The sequence below is a fragment of the Hemicordylus capensis genome, chromosome 4 (assembly GCF_027244095.1).
Source record: "Hemicordylus capensis ecotype Gifberg chromosome 4, rHemCap1.1.pri, whole genome shotgun sequence".
In the NCBI taxonomy this organism is placed as follows: domain Eukaryota; kingdom Metazoa; phylum Chordata; class Lepidosauria; order Squamata; family Cordylidae; genus Hemicordylus; species Hemicordylus capensis.
The window spans coordinates 262,944,588-262,958,064 of NC_069660.1; the positions used below are offsets into that span (position 1 = coordinate 262,944,588).

General features: G+C 44.3%; 1 protein-coding gene across 12 annotated transcripts in view; it reads left to right on the plus strand.

Annotated features, from left to right (window-relative positions):
* The window catches only part of CHD7 (chromodomain helicase DNA binding protein 7), a 292,592-nt gene that overhangs the window by 254,503 nt on the left and 24,612 nt on the right, over window positions 1-13,477 (plus strand). For all 12 annotated transcript variants that reach the window (XM_053246208.1, XM_053246203.1, XM_053246209.1 and 9 more), the window contains 2 exons: window positions 6,465-6,664; window positions 8,467-8,626. In XM_053246208.1, coding sequence (XP_053102183.1) covers window positions 6,465-6,664; window positions 8,467-8,626 — 360 coding nt within the window. The remainder of the gene's footprint in view (window positions 1-6,464; window positions 6,665-8,466; window positions 8,627-13,477) is intronic.

The window sequence follows — 13,477 nt, forward strand, 5'->3', positions numbered from 1 at the left end:
TTACCTCTCCTGTTGTCAAAACAGACGCAGTACCGAAGTGTCAGGTCTTTCCTGTATCTCTACTCAAACTGCAGAGATATTCCAACCTCTCAAGAGCCATCCAACACAAACTACACTTGATACCACTTCCTCCACCACTCTAAACGGTATACAAAAAGAAGGCTCCTGCCTCTACTACACCTTACACTGTGGGTTGACATATAATTCTGATTCTTCGACTTCAACCATGACTTATTCTGATTACCCTGAAGATCCACCTCTCAAGGTGGTGCCTTCAGATAAGGTTTCACCTAACGAAGAAATGTGCTGGTATCATCGGCAAATCTCCGAAATGGCATTGGCTCTGTGCTTAGAGCTAAAGAAACAAGACCTTGATGTAGAGGACTGGTTTATAATTTCCTCAACTCTACAGCCAACCCAACCAGTACACCTCCCCATGTTACTGGTTATTTCTACAGCTGCCAAATCTGCATGGCAAACTTTACATACTTCAGCTCCAACATCAAAACGCCTGGAGAATCTATACAGAATCCAGGGGGATGAGAATGGTTTCCTCTTAAAACATCCTTCCCCTAACTCTATTGAGATAGACTGTGCTTCTTTTTCTAAAACTGGCAAGATGATGCACCACTTCGGGAGATAAAGAAGAAAGGCACAAGTTGGACGTCTTTGGACATAAAATGTATTCAATATCTTGTCTGGCGGTAAAGAATAACCAATTATACAGCTTGCTTTGCAAAGTATACACATTCCCTTTGGGATGATCTTTCCCAGCAACAGGCTGAGCCTTCGCCTGAAGAGTTTTTGGCTAAATTTAATGATAGATACACTAAGGTCATGCTACTTACATGCCAACAGTTGGCCAATGCTAAGCACTTAGTGGGAAAAGAGTCCCAGACTCTGGCAGGGGCTATAACACTGAGAAGACTTGCCTGGCTACGGTCAACTGCACTTCATCTCACCATGAGGGATAGGGTTGAGAAGTTGCCCTTCGATGGGAAGGGCTTCTTTTGTGAAACAACGGATGCCATTATGGAATCCATCAAGATATCGAAGTCAACTGCAAAAACGTTTTCAACACAAACTCAGTCCTATACAACAAATTACCACCAATATAATCTATGGCAATATTCAGGTTACAAACTGACAAGAGGGACTTCTGTAAAGCTTATCAGTGTTTCAGGAGAAAACCTTTTAACCAAAAACCTAGGGCTTCTCAAGCTCAATGCACTAAACCTGCTGACTCCAACAAGCAGCGCCTTTGATTAAGTGGCCAGTCCACTGATTCACTTTGTTCAAGAGTCTCAACCACCGGACTTACTCCATCTTAGCCACCTGCAACATCAGGCTGGAAAATCATGCCTTCACATAGCGGAACAGAACATCAGACTGGTGGGTCCTTCGCATAGTCCAGATAGACTATGCCATCGAGTTCGAAGCCCTGCCGGCATTCAACGAGATCAAGTACACACCTGCACTCAAAGTTCAAACTCTCTTAAACAAGGGGGTGGTATCGCCTGTTCGGTGGCCAGATCAGAGGCAGGGTTTTTACTCCTGTTACTTCCAAGTTCCGAAATGAGATGGGGGACTGAGACCAATAATGGACTTCTGATGGTTGAACTGTTATGTGATTTGCACAAGTTTTGCATGGTGAAATTTTGCTGTGGATTGCTAACTGGTTGAAAGACAGGGAACCTAGGGTAGGGATAAATGGAGAGTTATCACAATGGAGGGAAGTAAGAAGTGGGGTCCCCCAAGGATCTGTACTGGAACAGGTGCTTTTTAATTTATTCATAAATGATCTAGAAGTGGAGGTAAGCTGTGAGGTGGCCAAATTTGCAGATGATATCTAACACTTTCGGGTAGTGAAATCCAAAATGGATTGTGAGGAGCTCCAAAAGGATCTCTCCAAACTGGGGGAGTGGGCAACAAAATGGCAAATGTGGTTCAGTGTTGTCAAGTGTAAAGTGATGCACATTGGTATGAAAAACCCCAGCTTCAAGTATATGTTGATGGGATCTGAGCTGTCAGTGACTGACCAGGAAAGGGATCTTGGGGTCATGGTGGACAGCTCGTTGAAAGTGTCAACTCAATGTGCGGCAGCTGTGAAAAAGGCCAATTCCATGCTAGTGATATTTAGGAATGGGATTGAAAATAAAATGGCAAATATTATAATGCCCTTACACAAAACGATGGTGCGGCCACACCTGTAGTACTGGGTGCAATTCTGGTCACCAGATCTAAAAAAGGACATTGTAGAACTGGAAAAGGTGCAGAAGATCAGGGGCCTAGATCACCTTTCTTATGAGGCAAGGCTACAACACCTGGGGCTATTTAGTTTAGAAAAAAGATGACAGCGGGGAGAAATGATGGAGTTCTGTAAAATCATGCATAGTATGGAGAGGGTGGATAGAGAGAAATTCTTCTCCCTCTCACATTAGAATCAGGGGTCATCCCATGAAATTGACTGCCAGGAAATCTAGGACCAACAACGGAAGTACTTTTTCACACAACACGTAATCAACTTGTAGAATTCTCTGCCAAGAGATGTGGTGACAGCCAACAACCTGGATGGCTTTAATAGGGGTTTAGATAACTTCATGGAGGAGATGTCTATCAATGGCTACTATTTGGAGGGCTATAGGCCACCTCCAGCCTCAAAGGCAGAATGCCTCTGAGTACCAGTTGCAGGGGAGTAACAGCAGGAGACAGGGCATGCCCTCAACTCCTGCCTTTAGGCTTCCAGTGGGACCTGGTGGGCCACTGTGTGAAACAGGATGCTGGACTTGATGGGCCTTGGGCCTGATCCAGAGCTGTTCTTATGACGCTGCAGAGCATCCTTCCTCTTCTTTTGGGGGAGGAATGGTTCGGAACCTTGGATCTCCGGGATGCGTACTTCCACATTGGGATCTAACCCAATCACAGACAATACTTGAGGTTCACAGTGGGTCACCACATCTTTCAATACAATGTCCTACCGTTTGGGTTGGCAACGGCACCCCATGTTTCTACAGGTGCATGGCTGTCATTGTCGCTCACCTTCGGGCACAAGGCATTACCATTTTTCCCTTCCTGGACAACAGGCTCTTGACATGCAGACAAAGAAGCAAATTAGCTTTGCAGATCTCAGTACTCCTGAATTTACTCAAAGAACTGGGCATTCAGGTCAACTGGTCGAAGTCTGGATTGGAGCTAGCCAAACGAATGGATTACATAGGGGTGGTCCGTCGATGCACAGCTTCAAAAGGCATTGCTCAAGGAGCGCTTCCTCCACCTCAAAGTGCTAGTAACATCATTCATAAGCCAACCCACACAGAGAGCCCACAAAATTCAAACGTTGCTGAGACTCCTGGCATCATGCATCACTGCTGTGCACTTCGCCAAGCTATGTCTTCAACGTCTCAAACTTTGGTTTCTCTCCTCATTTCATCCAAATGTGGACAGCACAGAGATGCTGATTCCACCACTGGTCCTTGTGTGCCTACAGTGGCAGACAAAGCAAGCCAACTTTCTCTCCAGGGTCCTCTTCCAGGTAACCCAACCTTCATGATGGCTGATGATGGACGCAAGGCTGGGGAGCCCATTGCGGGGCCCTGCAAGCTCAGGGTCTATGGTCTCCAAGCCAACGCCAGATGCACATCAACTTCTTGGAACTCCTGGTGGTGTTTCAGGCTCTGAAATCTTTTCAGCCATCCCTGTCAGGAGAAAACATCCAAATCAGTCTAGACAATACTACAGCTAATGCCTACTTGAATCATCAGGGAGGAACAGTCTCCTGCTCCCTCTGCTTGCTCAGCCTCTAGATCAGGAACTGGGCCATACTGAGACAAATAGGACTGGTCACAATCCACATCAAAGGGGTGGATAACATCTCAGCAGACCACCTCAGCAGGTCCTCACTCTGCATCAACACGAATGGAAGGTCAACCTTCAATACCTTCATCCATTGTTCCAGGCCTGGGGCACACCTGAAATTGACCTGTTTGCTACACCCACAAACAAGAAGTGCCCCCATTACTGCTCGAGGGCAGGCATCGGGCATGGCTCCAGAGGGGATGCTTTCCAATTCAAATGAGGTCAAAGATTTTTATACTTTTTTCCATCTTACCCATTGCTGAACAGAATACTAGCAAAAATCCTTCAGGAATTGGCAGACTGCATTTTGATTGCTCCTTGGTGGCCCCAGCAGCCATGGTTTCAACAGGCACTCAGACTGTCAAGGGGCCACCACAGGCATCTGCCCCAACATGAAGACTTTCTCCTACAAGAAAACGGAAGGCTACACCATCCTGGCCTAAAAACCCTGAACTTGATCGCATGGAGGATAGGCTCTTGATGGACATTCTCCTAAACAACCGGAAGAAATCCACTCTAGTAAATTATAACAGCCAGTGGAGACAGTTCAGACTCTATGCCCAGGTATGCTGATTCCTACTTTGTGCCGCAACTTCCCAGGAGGTCTTACTCTATCTTATATCTCTAAAGCAAAGTAACCTGGCCAATGTCTCCATCAAGGTTCACCTGTCCGCTGTTTCTGCCCACCATCCTGGTTGGGACGGGAAAACCGTCTTCTTTCCTCCAGACTCAAAGAGATTCCTCAAGGGGTTAAACAAATTTATCTGTCGATCCGGTGGCCCACTGATCAATGGAGCCTCTCCCTTGTTCTCTCAGCCCTGGCAGTCTCCATTCGAGCCCACGGCTATGGCAGCCCCTAAGTTGGTGACACTGAAAATAGCTTTTCTGTTAGCCATAACGTCTGCATGCCGTGTCAGTGAATTAAGTGCTCTACGGATAGATACGCCTTGTACTAAATTTCATGAGGATACAGAAGTGCTAGGCATGGATCCTGAATTCAGACCTAAAATAGTCACTGACTTCCGTATTAATAGTGACATCATCTTACCTACCTTCTTTCGGAATTCCAGGACACCCCTTGAGTGCTCACTGCATTCCCTGGACGTATGACAGGCTCTCCTTTTCTATTTGAAACTGATGAAGCCCTAGAGAAAGACAAAAGGATTCACTGTGAGTTACAAATGTAACATGAAAGATTACTGGATCTCAAGACAGAGACTCTCCCAATGGATCGTGGAGTTGATTTTCTTCGTTAACAAGCTTCAAAACATGGACCCTCCTAAAACCATATGGGCCTATTCTACTAGAGCTTATGCTACGTCTGCTGCCGATATGGCAGGAATCAGGCTCAGAGACATCTGCACTGCAGCCACCTGGTCCTCTGAGCATAACTTTGTCAAGCATTACGCTTTGGACCTTCGCTCTTCAGCTCAGGCCAACTTTGGGAGGGGTGTGCTGAATAGGGTCTTACTTTAAGCTTACTACACCCGTCTCCAGACTGACAGCTCATTAGTCAACCATTCTTATGGCTGCAATGGATCGTGATCCAAATAAACAGGTTGCTCACCTGTAACCAATGATTTGGTAGTGATCCGTTGCAGTCATAAGACCCTCCCATCGGCCCCGCTGCAGTATGCAAAGTGACAACGTATGTTTGCAGAGTGAGAAAAAACACTGCTTACCTTTTGGTGATGTACACTGCTGCAATACAACTTTTGGATCTCAGTGTCAGTGCTCCAGGAACTGAGGTGAAAACGCTAGCCCGCCCAAACCGAAGAGATGCACCACATGCAAGGGGTGGGGCTAAGCGCTTTGAGGAGCTAGTTAATTCTGCCTGAATGGTCCCTCACAGGCACAGAACCCATTCTTATTACTGCAATGGATCACTACCAGATCATTGGTTACAGGTGAACAACCTTTTTTTCTGATTTCTTTTGAACTGTCTCTTGCCATTGTCATTCAAAAAACCTGTTATTCCCTAATACCTAAAAATAGTGTAAATAGTTATTTGTGTGGAAGAAGGGGAATGAATAAGTAGTCAAGTACTCATTTTAGTGTCCCAGCACCATTTGTTTTGTAACTTATTAAACTCCTATCTCTTTGAAATTTGAGTACTAGCACAGCTGAACTACTGCGTCAAATGACTTATTGTCTTGAATTTAGCCAAGCTATCTTATTGAGCTACCATTAAAGTGAGATTAAGGGCTTCTGTTTCAACCTTGCTCCTGTAAAATTGTGTGCAGTTATTACAAATAGTAGATTACTCAATCAAATTCCAGTTGATCCCAACATCTCAAAACTTCAGATATTGCTCTGGGATAGAATTTCCTATTCATAGTCTACCAGGACTATTCATGTTAAAACATGTATACTTTAAAATTTCTAGTATAGTTTAAATTGTGGCTTTTACAAGCCATGAACTGACTGTCTGCTTAGTAAAATAAATATTCTTAGCTCTTTGGTGCTAGAAGCTGGATTGCCTGACATCACCTGCAAATTCAAAATCCATATAGTGCCAACACAGGAACTTCCAATTTATGTTGCCCCCAGAAGTTAATTTCAAAATACATACCCAGTTCTGTATACATATGCTTTACATTTTTTTGCAGCTGGGGACGGTGGACTGATATCCTCTCACATGGTCGCTATAAACGTCAACTAACAGAACAAGATGTGGAAACCATCTGCCGGACTATCCTTGTGTATTGTCTTAATCATTACAAAGGGGATGAAAACATCAAAAGTTTTATTTGGGATCTGATCACTCCAACTGTGGATGGACAAACGCGAGCCTTAGTTAATCATTCTGGTAATTGTCTGCATGCAGTGGTTTCATCTAAAACTCTGTAGCAGTAATGGTTTTAGAACCATGGAACACTGTTTTATGTTCTTGTTCAACTTTTGAAAGTAAACAAAAGTAGGAAAGTACTTCATAGGTAACATCTTAAAATTAGTTATGTGCTGCTGTTACTTTGATCAGCAAGTAACTCAAGATCTTATCCTGAATTAAGTATATAAGTGTCTTCATATGGCATTGCCTTCCCAATAACTCAACTGCATTACTTCTGCAGAGAGAGCACAACAGTGATCTCCTAATAGCTAAAATTAATTTTCTTCAGTTAAAAGGTTATTGCCACAGTGTCAATAGAAATTAATTTTTGCAATTGCTTATTGGGTCCCAGAGCATAATCTAAGGGTACACTATATAGCCACCTTGCTGAAGCTAAGCCTGAAATCCTGAAGAAGCTGCTGCCAGTCAATGTAGACAAGGCGAAATGGTCTGACTCAGTTTAAGGCAGCTCCTAGGGTTCTGTTGTAAAAATATGTAATTGAGTGGCCTACCCTTAGGATACACAAATAAACCAAATATCAAGTATATTAAAATCCTTAGTGCCAGAAACCTAACATGACCATTTTTTGTAGATGACACTTTTGTTTACTCACAAATTGTTAAAATTGTTGGCTGACATCCAGACTAAGAAAGTTCCAGTGCTTGATAAGAAGAAGCAGTGCTCCCAATGCTGCTTTGACTAACTTCAAGCCGCAGTGAGTGGATTTTAACTACCTATTCCCAGTTCTCCAAAAGTTCTCTGTGACACACAGAAATATGTCCCTGAAGGTCACTCATTCTTCAGGGGCCTATTTTTGTGTGCCATATATTACTTCCAAGGAATGGGAGGCTGTTTAAATTGACTCCCCCTTGTGCAGTTGGGGGTACTGCATATGTTGGAACTCATTGGGAGCACCACCATTTCTAACATAGCATCAACGCTTCCTTAATCTGGATGTGATGTTATGGCTAACGTTGGCTTAGATGTGGAAAATCCAGATCCCCCCCCCGCCCCCACCTGCCTTTAAGTGCTGGACTGGTTTGGACAAGTGTTTTCTTAGTGTTCTGCACAGAATTGTTCCAAGGCTACAATGCTACTCTAAGCTCCTTGGAAGAATGGTGAGAGACAATTTGCATTGCTCCTGCTAGAGCTAAGAAATTCTAAATCCCATTGAATTTAAACACATGCTTAAAACCATGCTTGTTGAAGTCAGCAGGACAGGGCACTAAATTAGCACAATATACTATAAGAAATTTTGTTTGGGTTCTCTTTCTATATTTACTGCTGCAATCTCATGATCTTTGCATAATTTTTTGCACAGCATTCATGGGGAATAAGAAGTATATAGGCACTGCTTTTTGACTTCTGGAAAAGTTCTTCATCTATTTTTCTGGCTTCTCAGATTTCCCACACGTTGAAAACCATATATTTGCAATCATTTGATTTCTTGTTTAAAAGAGAGAATTTTAAAAAGATTCTTTGAAAGTGAAGTGTGCAGCCAGTATCAGAGTCTGTAGAACCTCTGTGCTCCTGTCTTCTATGCATGTTTTTGAAAATTAGTGAACACGGACCTGCATGTGACAGATTGTCAGAAGTGAATGCGTTGAAAGGACTCTGTGTGAAAGTGATTTCATAGGATCCTCCTCCTCCATATGGAATCATTGTTAATGTGTATATCTAATACACCTAATGTGTCTAGAGAGTTATATATAAGGTGGTATAAAAATATGATAAATAAATAAATGTTCCCTACTGAGAAATCATAGCATGTGTTTCTTAGGCTTGTCTGCTCCAGTGCCCAGAGGAAGAAAAGGTAAAAAAGTGAAAGCTCAGAGTTCACAACCAGTTCTACAGAATGCTGACTGGCTAGCAAGCTGTAACCCAGATGCCTTGTTTCAGGAGGACAGCTATAAGAAACACCTCAAGCACCACTGTAACAAGTAAGTTTTCTTAATTCTGTTTTCAAAATTACCTGAACTTGGATATTTTTATAAGATCCTAAACACCATGTAATAGGTCATGTAGAGTGTTGTGTTAATTGCATTTAAATTGTGATATATTGTCAGTCAGCTCAAAAGTTGACTTTGCTGTTTAACAGCAAGCTTTCCTGTGTGATTAACTTTAATCAGTCATTTCAAGGAAGTAGTTTTAATTCTATTGCTAAAATAGTATCTGTGGTTCTTTCTCTCTTCTTCCAGCAGATCTTACTGATCTTTAAGGGGATCCATGGTCCCTCACAACTGGGTTTGTGTTCATGTGCCGAAGACTCCACAGAAGAATTGCAAGCTCCTCAAGGCGCTCTTAGGCCCATGGTTTCGCATACATGGCGCATTGTTAAATTAGGCAGGAGAATGCCTCTTCCCACAGTTCCTTCATGACTGCTGCACTAGCCACTTCAGAAAGGTTCACTCTGTTCACTAATCATTCCTGTGGAGAAAACACAGTTTCCTTCCTTATTCCTTTTCTGGCCTTTTTAACCCTATGGACAGTTCTTTGACTACACTTTCGGACTTTGTTTTGGCTTAGTTTACCTGTGTACTCCCAGCTTCAACCACAGTCTATTTAACTCTACTTTCTCTTTTGCCCGCCATTGCTCGCCATTTCCCCCTCTCTGGACTTGGAAAAAACATTTAAGAGGGGTACTTCTTGCAGGGGAATGTTACTCTCTTCAGACTGGCTTAACAGTGTTTAATCTTCTTAGGGGAAAACCACAACGTTGGTGCCTATAAAACTTGTCTGGCTTTTTTGAAGCGGATGAGGGAACATTATTTGTGGATGGTCCTATATGAGATGGTGCTTCGTCCGCCAACTCCAATGCCTAGATTGTCGATTCCATCAACAGTGTCACTGTTGACTGACTGCTGCCCATCAGGAGCAGCCTCAGGCTTGACATTTATACCCATCCCCCATGCCTTGTCTCAGGATGGGGACCACTGTGATCATACTTTCAAGACACTAGCAGTGCGTTCTAAAGCCGATTCCCATCACCAGTGTAAGAAGCGCAAACACGGTTCTTCAAGTCCCCATCTTCATCTAAACATTGCAGAATGTCGATGTTGACTGCTTAGACATCAGCTTTGACATTGAGGACTTCTGCCCATACACTCTCGCTGACAACCGCACAGACAAATTACCACAGCTGACACACACCGTTGCACCTTCAAGATCAACTTCTCTGCAATACAGACCTCGGCGCTGCTGATTACTCTAGCATCTCTATGCTCCCCAACGTCGATGGCAATGGTCTCAGTGCATCGACTGCTTTACAACCAACACAACTACTGCCAACATCAATGCCAATGGCCTCGCCTGTTTGTCTACACCTCTTACCTGTAATCTCTCCAGCATACACTATACACTCGGGATCCAGCAGGAGTAGGCACTCCTCTCGGGCTGCATCACCATTTGTTCAAGATTGCACTTCCAGATCTTTGAAGCCCATAATGGGGTCCTCCACCACTATCCCTTTGGGGTCTACCTTTAAGGGCTTTCCTTTCTGAATCCTCCATCCTTCCTCAGTTAATCTTTCATCAGTCCCCAAGACTCCATCTGGCTGTCCAAGATAAGTCACTCCGACACTCTCCATATCACCCACAGGGTGAGAGATAGCATCATTCTTCACCCACTAATCACCCATTAGACTATTGAAGCTCTCTGGGTGCGTTAGTCCTGGGGATACATCAGGGGCTTCCTCCATTTCAGTGATCCTTACTATCCCCTTTCTCCGGCTTTCCCTAATGACAATGACAAATATTGCCTTTTGAAAGCCAAGAAGCTCGAGGGAGACCTAGAGGCTGTTCTAAGGACACAAGCTTCACACCTGTTGAGCCCTTTTTTCCTTTTAAGAGACCTGGAGCACATGCCACTCCTCAGATCGTTGTGGCGTATCAGCCTCTTGCTCTTCCACCTGGACTGACAAGTACTAATCCTACTCAGCCAATTTCCAATAAATATCCTGATGTGCATGTTGTGAGCTCTGATGGGGAATATGAATCCTCCTCATCACAAGGAAAATCTGTAGCAATGGACCAACCATCTGGCACCTCCTCAGATGAAAATGATTCCACTCCTCCATCTAGTTCCCCAGCTTAGGGAACCAAATCCTACAGTCTACAAGTCCTTGACATGGCTAAGGCCCTGGGACTAGAAATTAAGGCACCTGTACAAAAAGTCTCTGTCCCAGTCTACAAATTCATGTCCAGCTCTTCTTCCTCGCAACCTACTTCACTCCCAGTGCAACCAGTCTTAACCAACTCAGCAAGGTTGCCTGAAACACTCCTTTGACTTCGGCCATTACTTCTAAGTGCTTCAAAAGCCTTTATATGATTCAGGAGGATTCCTGCCCGTTTTTGTTCAAGCATCCCCCTTCCCAAATTTTCTGGTAATTGACTGCACCATAAGCAGCAAATCGGGCAAATCCCATTCTGCCCGCACAGATAAGGAGGGAAGGAAGCTCGACTCCATGGGCAGGAGATCTTACCCTTCCTCATGCCTAGCCAGTTACATGGCCTGTATGGCTAAGTACAACTTCTCAGTTTGGGATGAGCTGAAGCAATTCCTGGCTGATGATCCTGATACTTTCCAAGACAAGTTTAAAGCTGCCCTGGCAAAGTCTGCTGAGATAACCAAACAACATCTTAGCACGGCCAAACACCTCACTGTGACCCAAGTCGCTTGTTGCTGCTGTCTCACTACACCATCATATTTTCGGAGACATGGTGTCTTATTACATTGGACACATGGATATTAAGCATAATTACCATGAGTTATGTCATAGAATTTTCCACCCTCCCTTCTTTTGCAGGGATCAAATGCTTTGTTTTACTCTGGTCAGCTAGCTTTTCACATCAGACTCTCATATCTCCACTATACCCTGGACAAGAACTCTTTACTCTCACGTCTCCATTATACCCTGGATCTCCTTTTACTCTTACATCCCCACTATACCCAGGATCCAAGTAAATTGGTCCAAATCCCATCTGATGACCTGGCGCCAAATAAATTTCATTGGTGCCCTTCTAGATTCAGAAATGGGGAAAGCATGCGGTCTGGAGAATAGGAAGCTTTCCATCAAAAACTTGATCTCATTCTGCCTCATCAGCCCTTGCCATACAATACAATATAGAGGCTTATGGGCCGTATGGCTTCCTGCACCACCACTGTTCCATATGCTCAACTCCACATAAAAACACTCCTGCTCTGTTTTTTGTCGGTGTTCAAACCTAACATCAGCAGCCAGAACATCTAGCTTTCCCTTCTGCCTCTGGTCCTGAAATCTATCCATTGGTGGATGAAGCTGGCCTCCCTTTTCTCTGGCATGCCTTTCAGTCTCCCCTCACCTTCTCTCACTGTCACCTCGGACACCTCTCTGAAGGGCTGGGGGCCCCACTGCCAGGGGTTGCACACCCAATGTCTCTGTATTCTTCAACAACGTCACCTCCACATAAACCTTCTGGAACTCCTAGAAGCCTTCTATGCCTTAAAATCATTCCTTCCTCTGCTGAAACACAAAGTAGATCAACTACTCCTAGACAATAGAACCGCAACAGCCTATGTAAACCACCAAGAAGGGCCTGCTTCCTGCTCTCTTTGTCACCTAGCCTCTCATTTATGGGACTGTTGTGTGAGCCACGATATCCACCTGGTGGTACACATCAAGAGTGGGAATTGAACACTCCTTTCCTCCTCCATATATCCCATCTTTGGAAGACTCCAAAAGTGGGCCTTTTTGCCACTGAACTCAACAAAAAGTTGAAGCCTTTATTGCTCAAGGGCTGCTGTGGGAAAGAACACCATGGGGAACTTACGTCTCACCTCTTTTACTTCTTCCCTCTCTTTTCCCACCTTCCCAGGATTCTCACCAAAATCCTACAGGAAGGGACGCCATGCGTCCTTATAACCCTGTGGTGACCACACCAACCCTGGTTCCCTATTCTCCTTCGCCTATCCAAGGGCCAACATCAACATCTTCCACTGCTCCAAGATCTGTTTTCTTAGAACTCAGGCCAGGTTCTTCTCTGACAGCTTGGAGACTCAACTTCTAGACTTTGTTCTCTTGACTGAAAGAAAAGAATCTACTTGTAAAAATTGCAAATGCAAGTGGAAGCTGCATATCTCTTGTGTTTGCTGCCTCTAAGGGATTCAACCCCTTCACTGCCTCTGTCCGCCAGATCCTCCTCTACCAGAGCTTGCTAAAGTGTCTGGCCTCTCCAACAGGTCCCTTAAGGTGCATTTGGCAGCCCTTTCAGCTAGACACACAGGATGGGGTGGAAGGACGGCTTTCTCTCACCTAGACTCCAAACGGTTCCTAAAGCGAATGAATAACTTTTTCCTCCTGTCAGACCTCCCATTGAACCCTAGAGCCTCTCTCTGATACTTTCCTCACTCACAGAAGCTCCTTTTGATCCTCTAATTTCTGCTTCCCTCAGATCCTCATCCCTCAAAGTTGCCTTTCTTATTGCTATCACCACAGCCAGGAGAGTCAGCAAGCTCACTGCCCTACTTACTGATTCTCCTTACACAAAATTTTTTCCTGACAAAGTAGTGCTTAAACTGGATCCTTCTTTCAGATGCAAAACAATTTCTGATTTCCACTTAAATCAGGACCTTACTTTACCTACTCTCTTCTCAAATCCTTCTACCACCCTCCAGAAATGCATACACTCCCTCAATGTCAGGAGGGCGTTGTTTGACTGCTTGGACAGAGTGCACCCATTCAGGAAATCCAATAGACTCTTCATTTCCTGCAAAGGCAAACATAAAGGTCTTCCTATCTCTAGACAATATTTGTC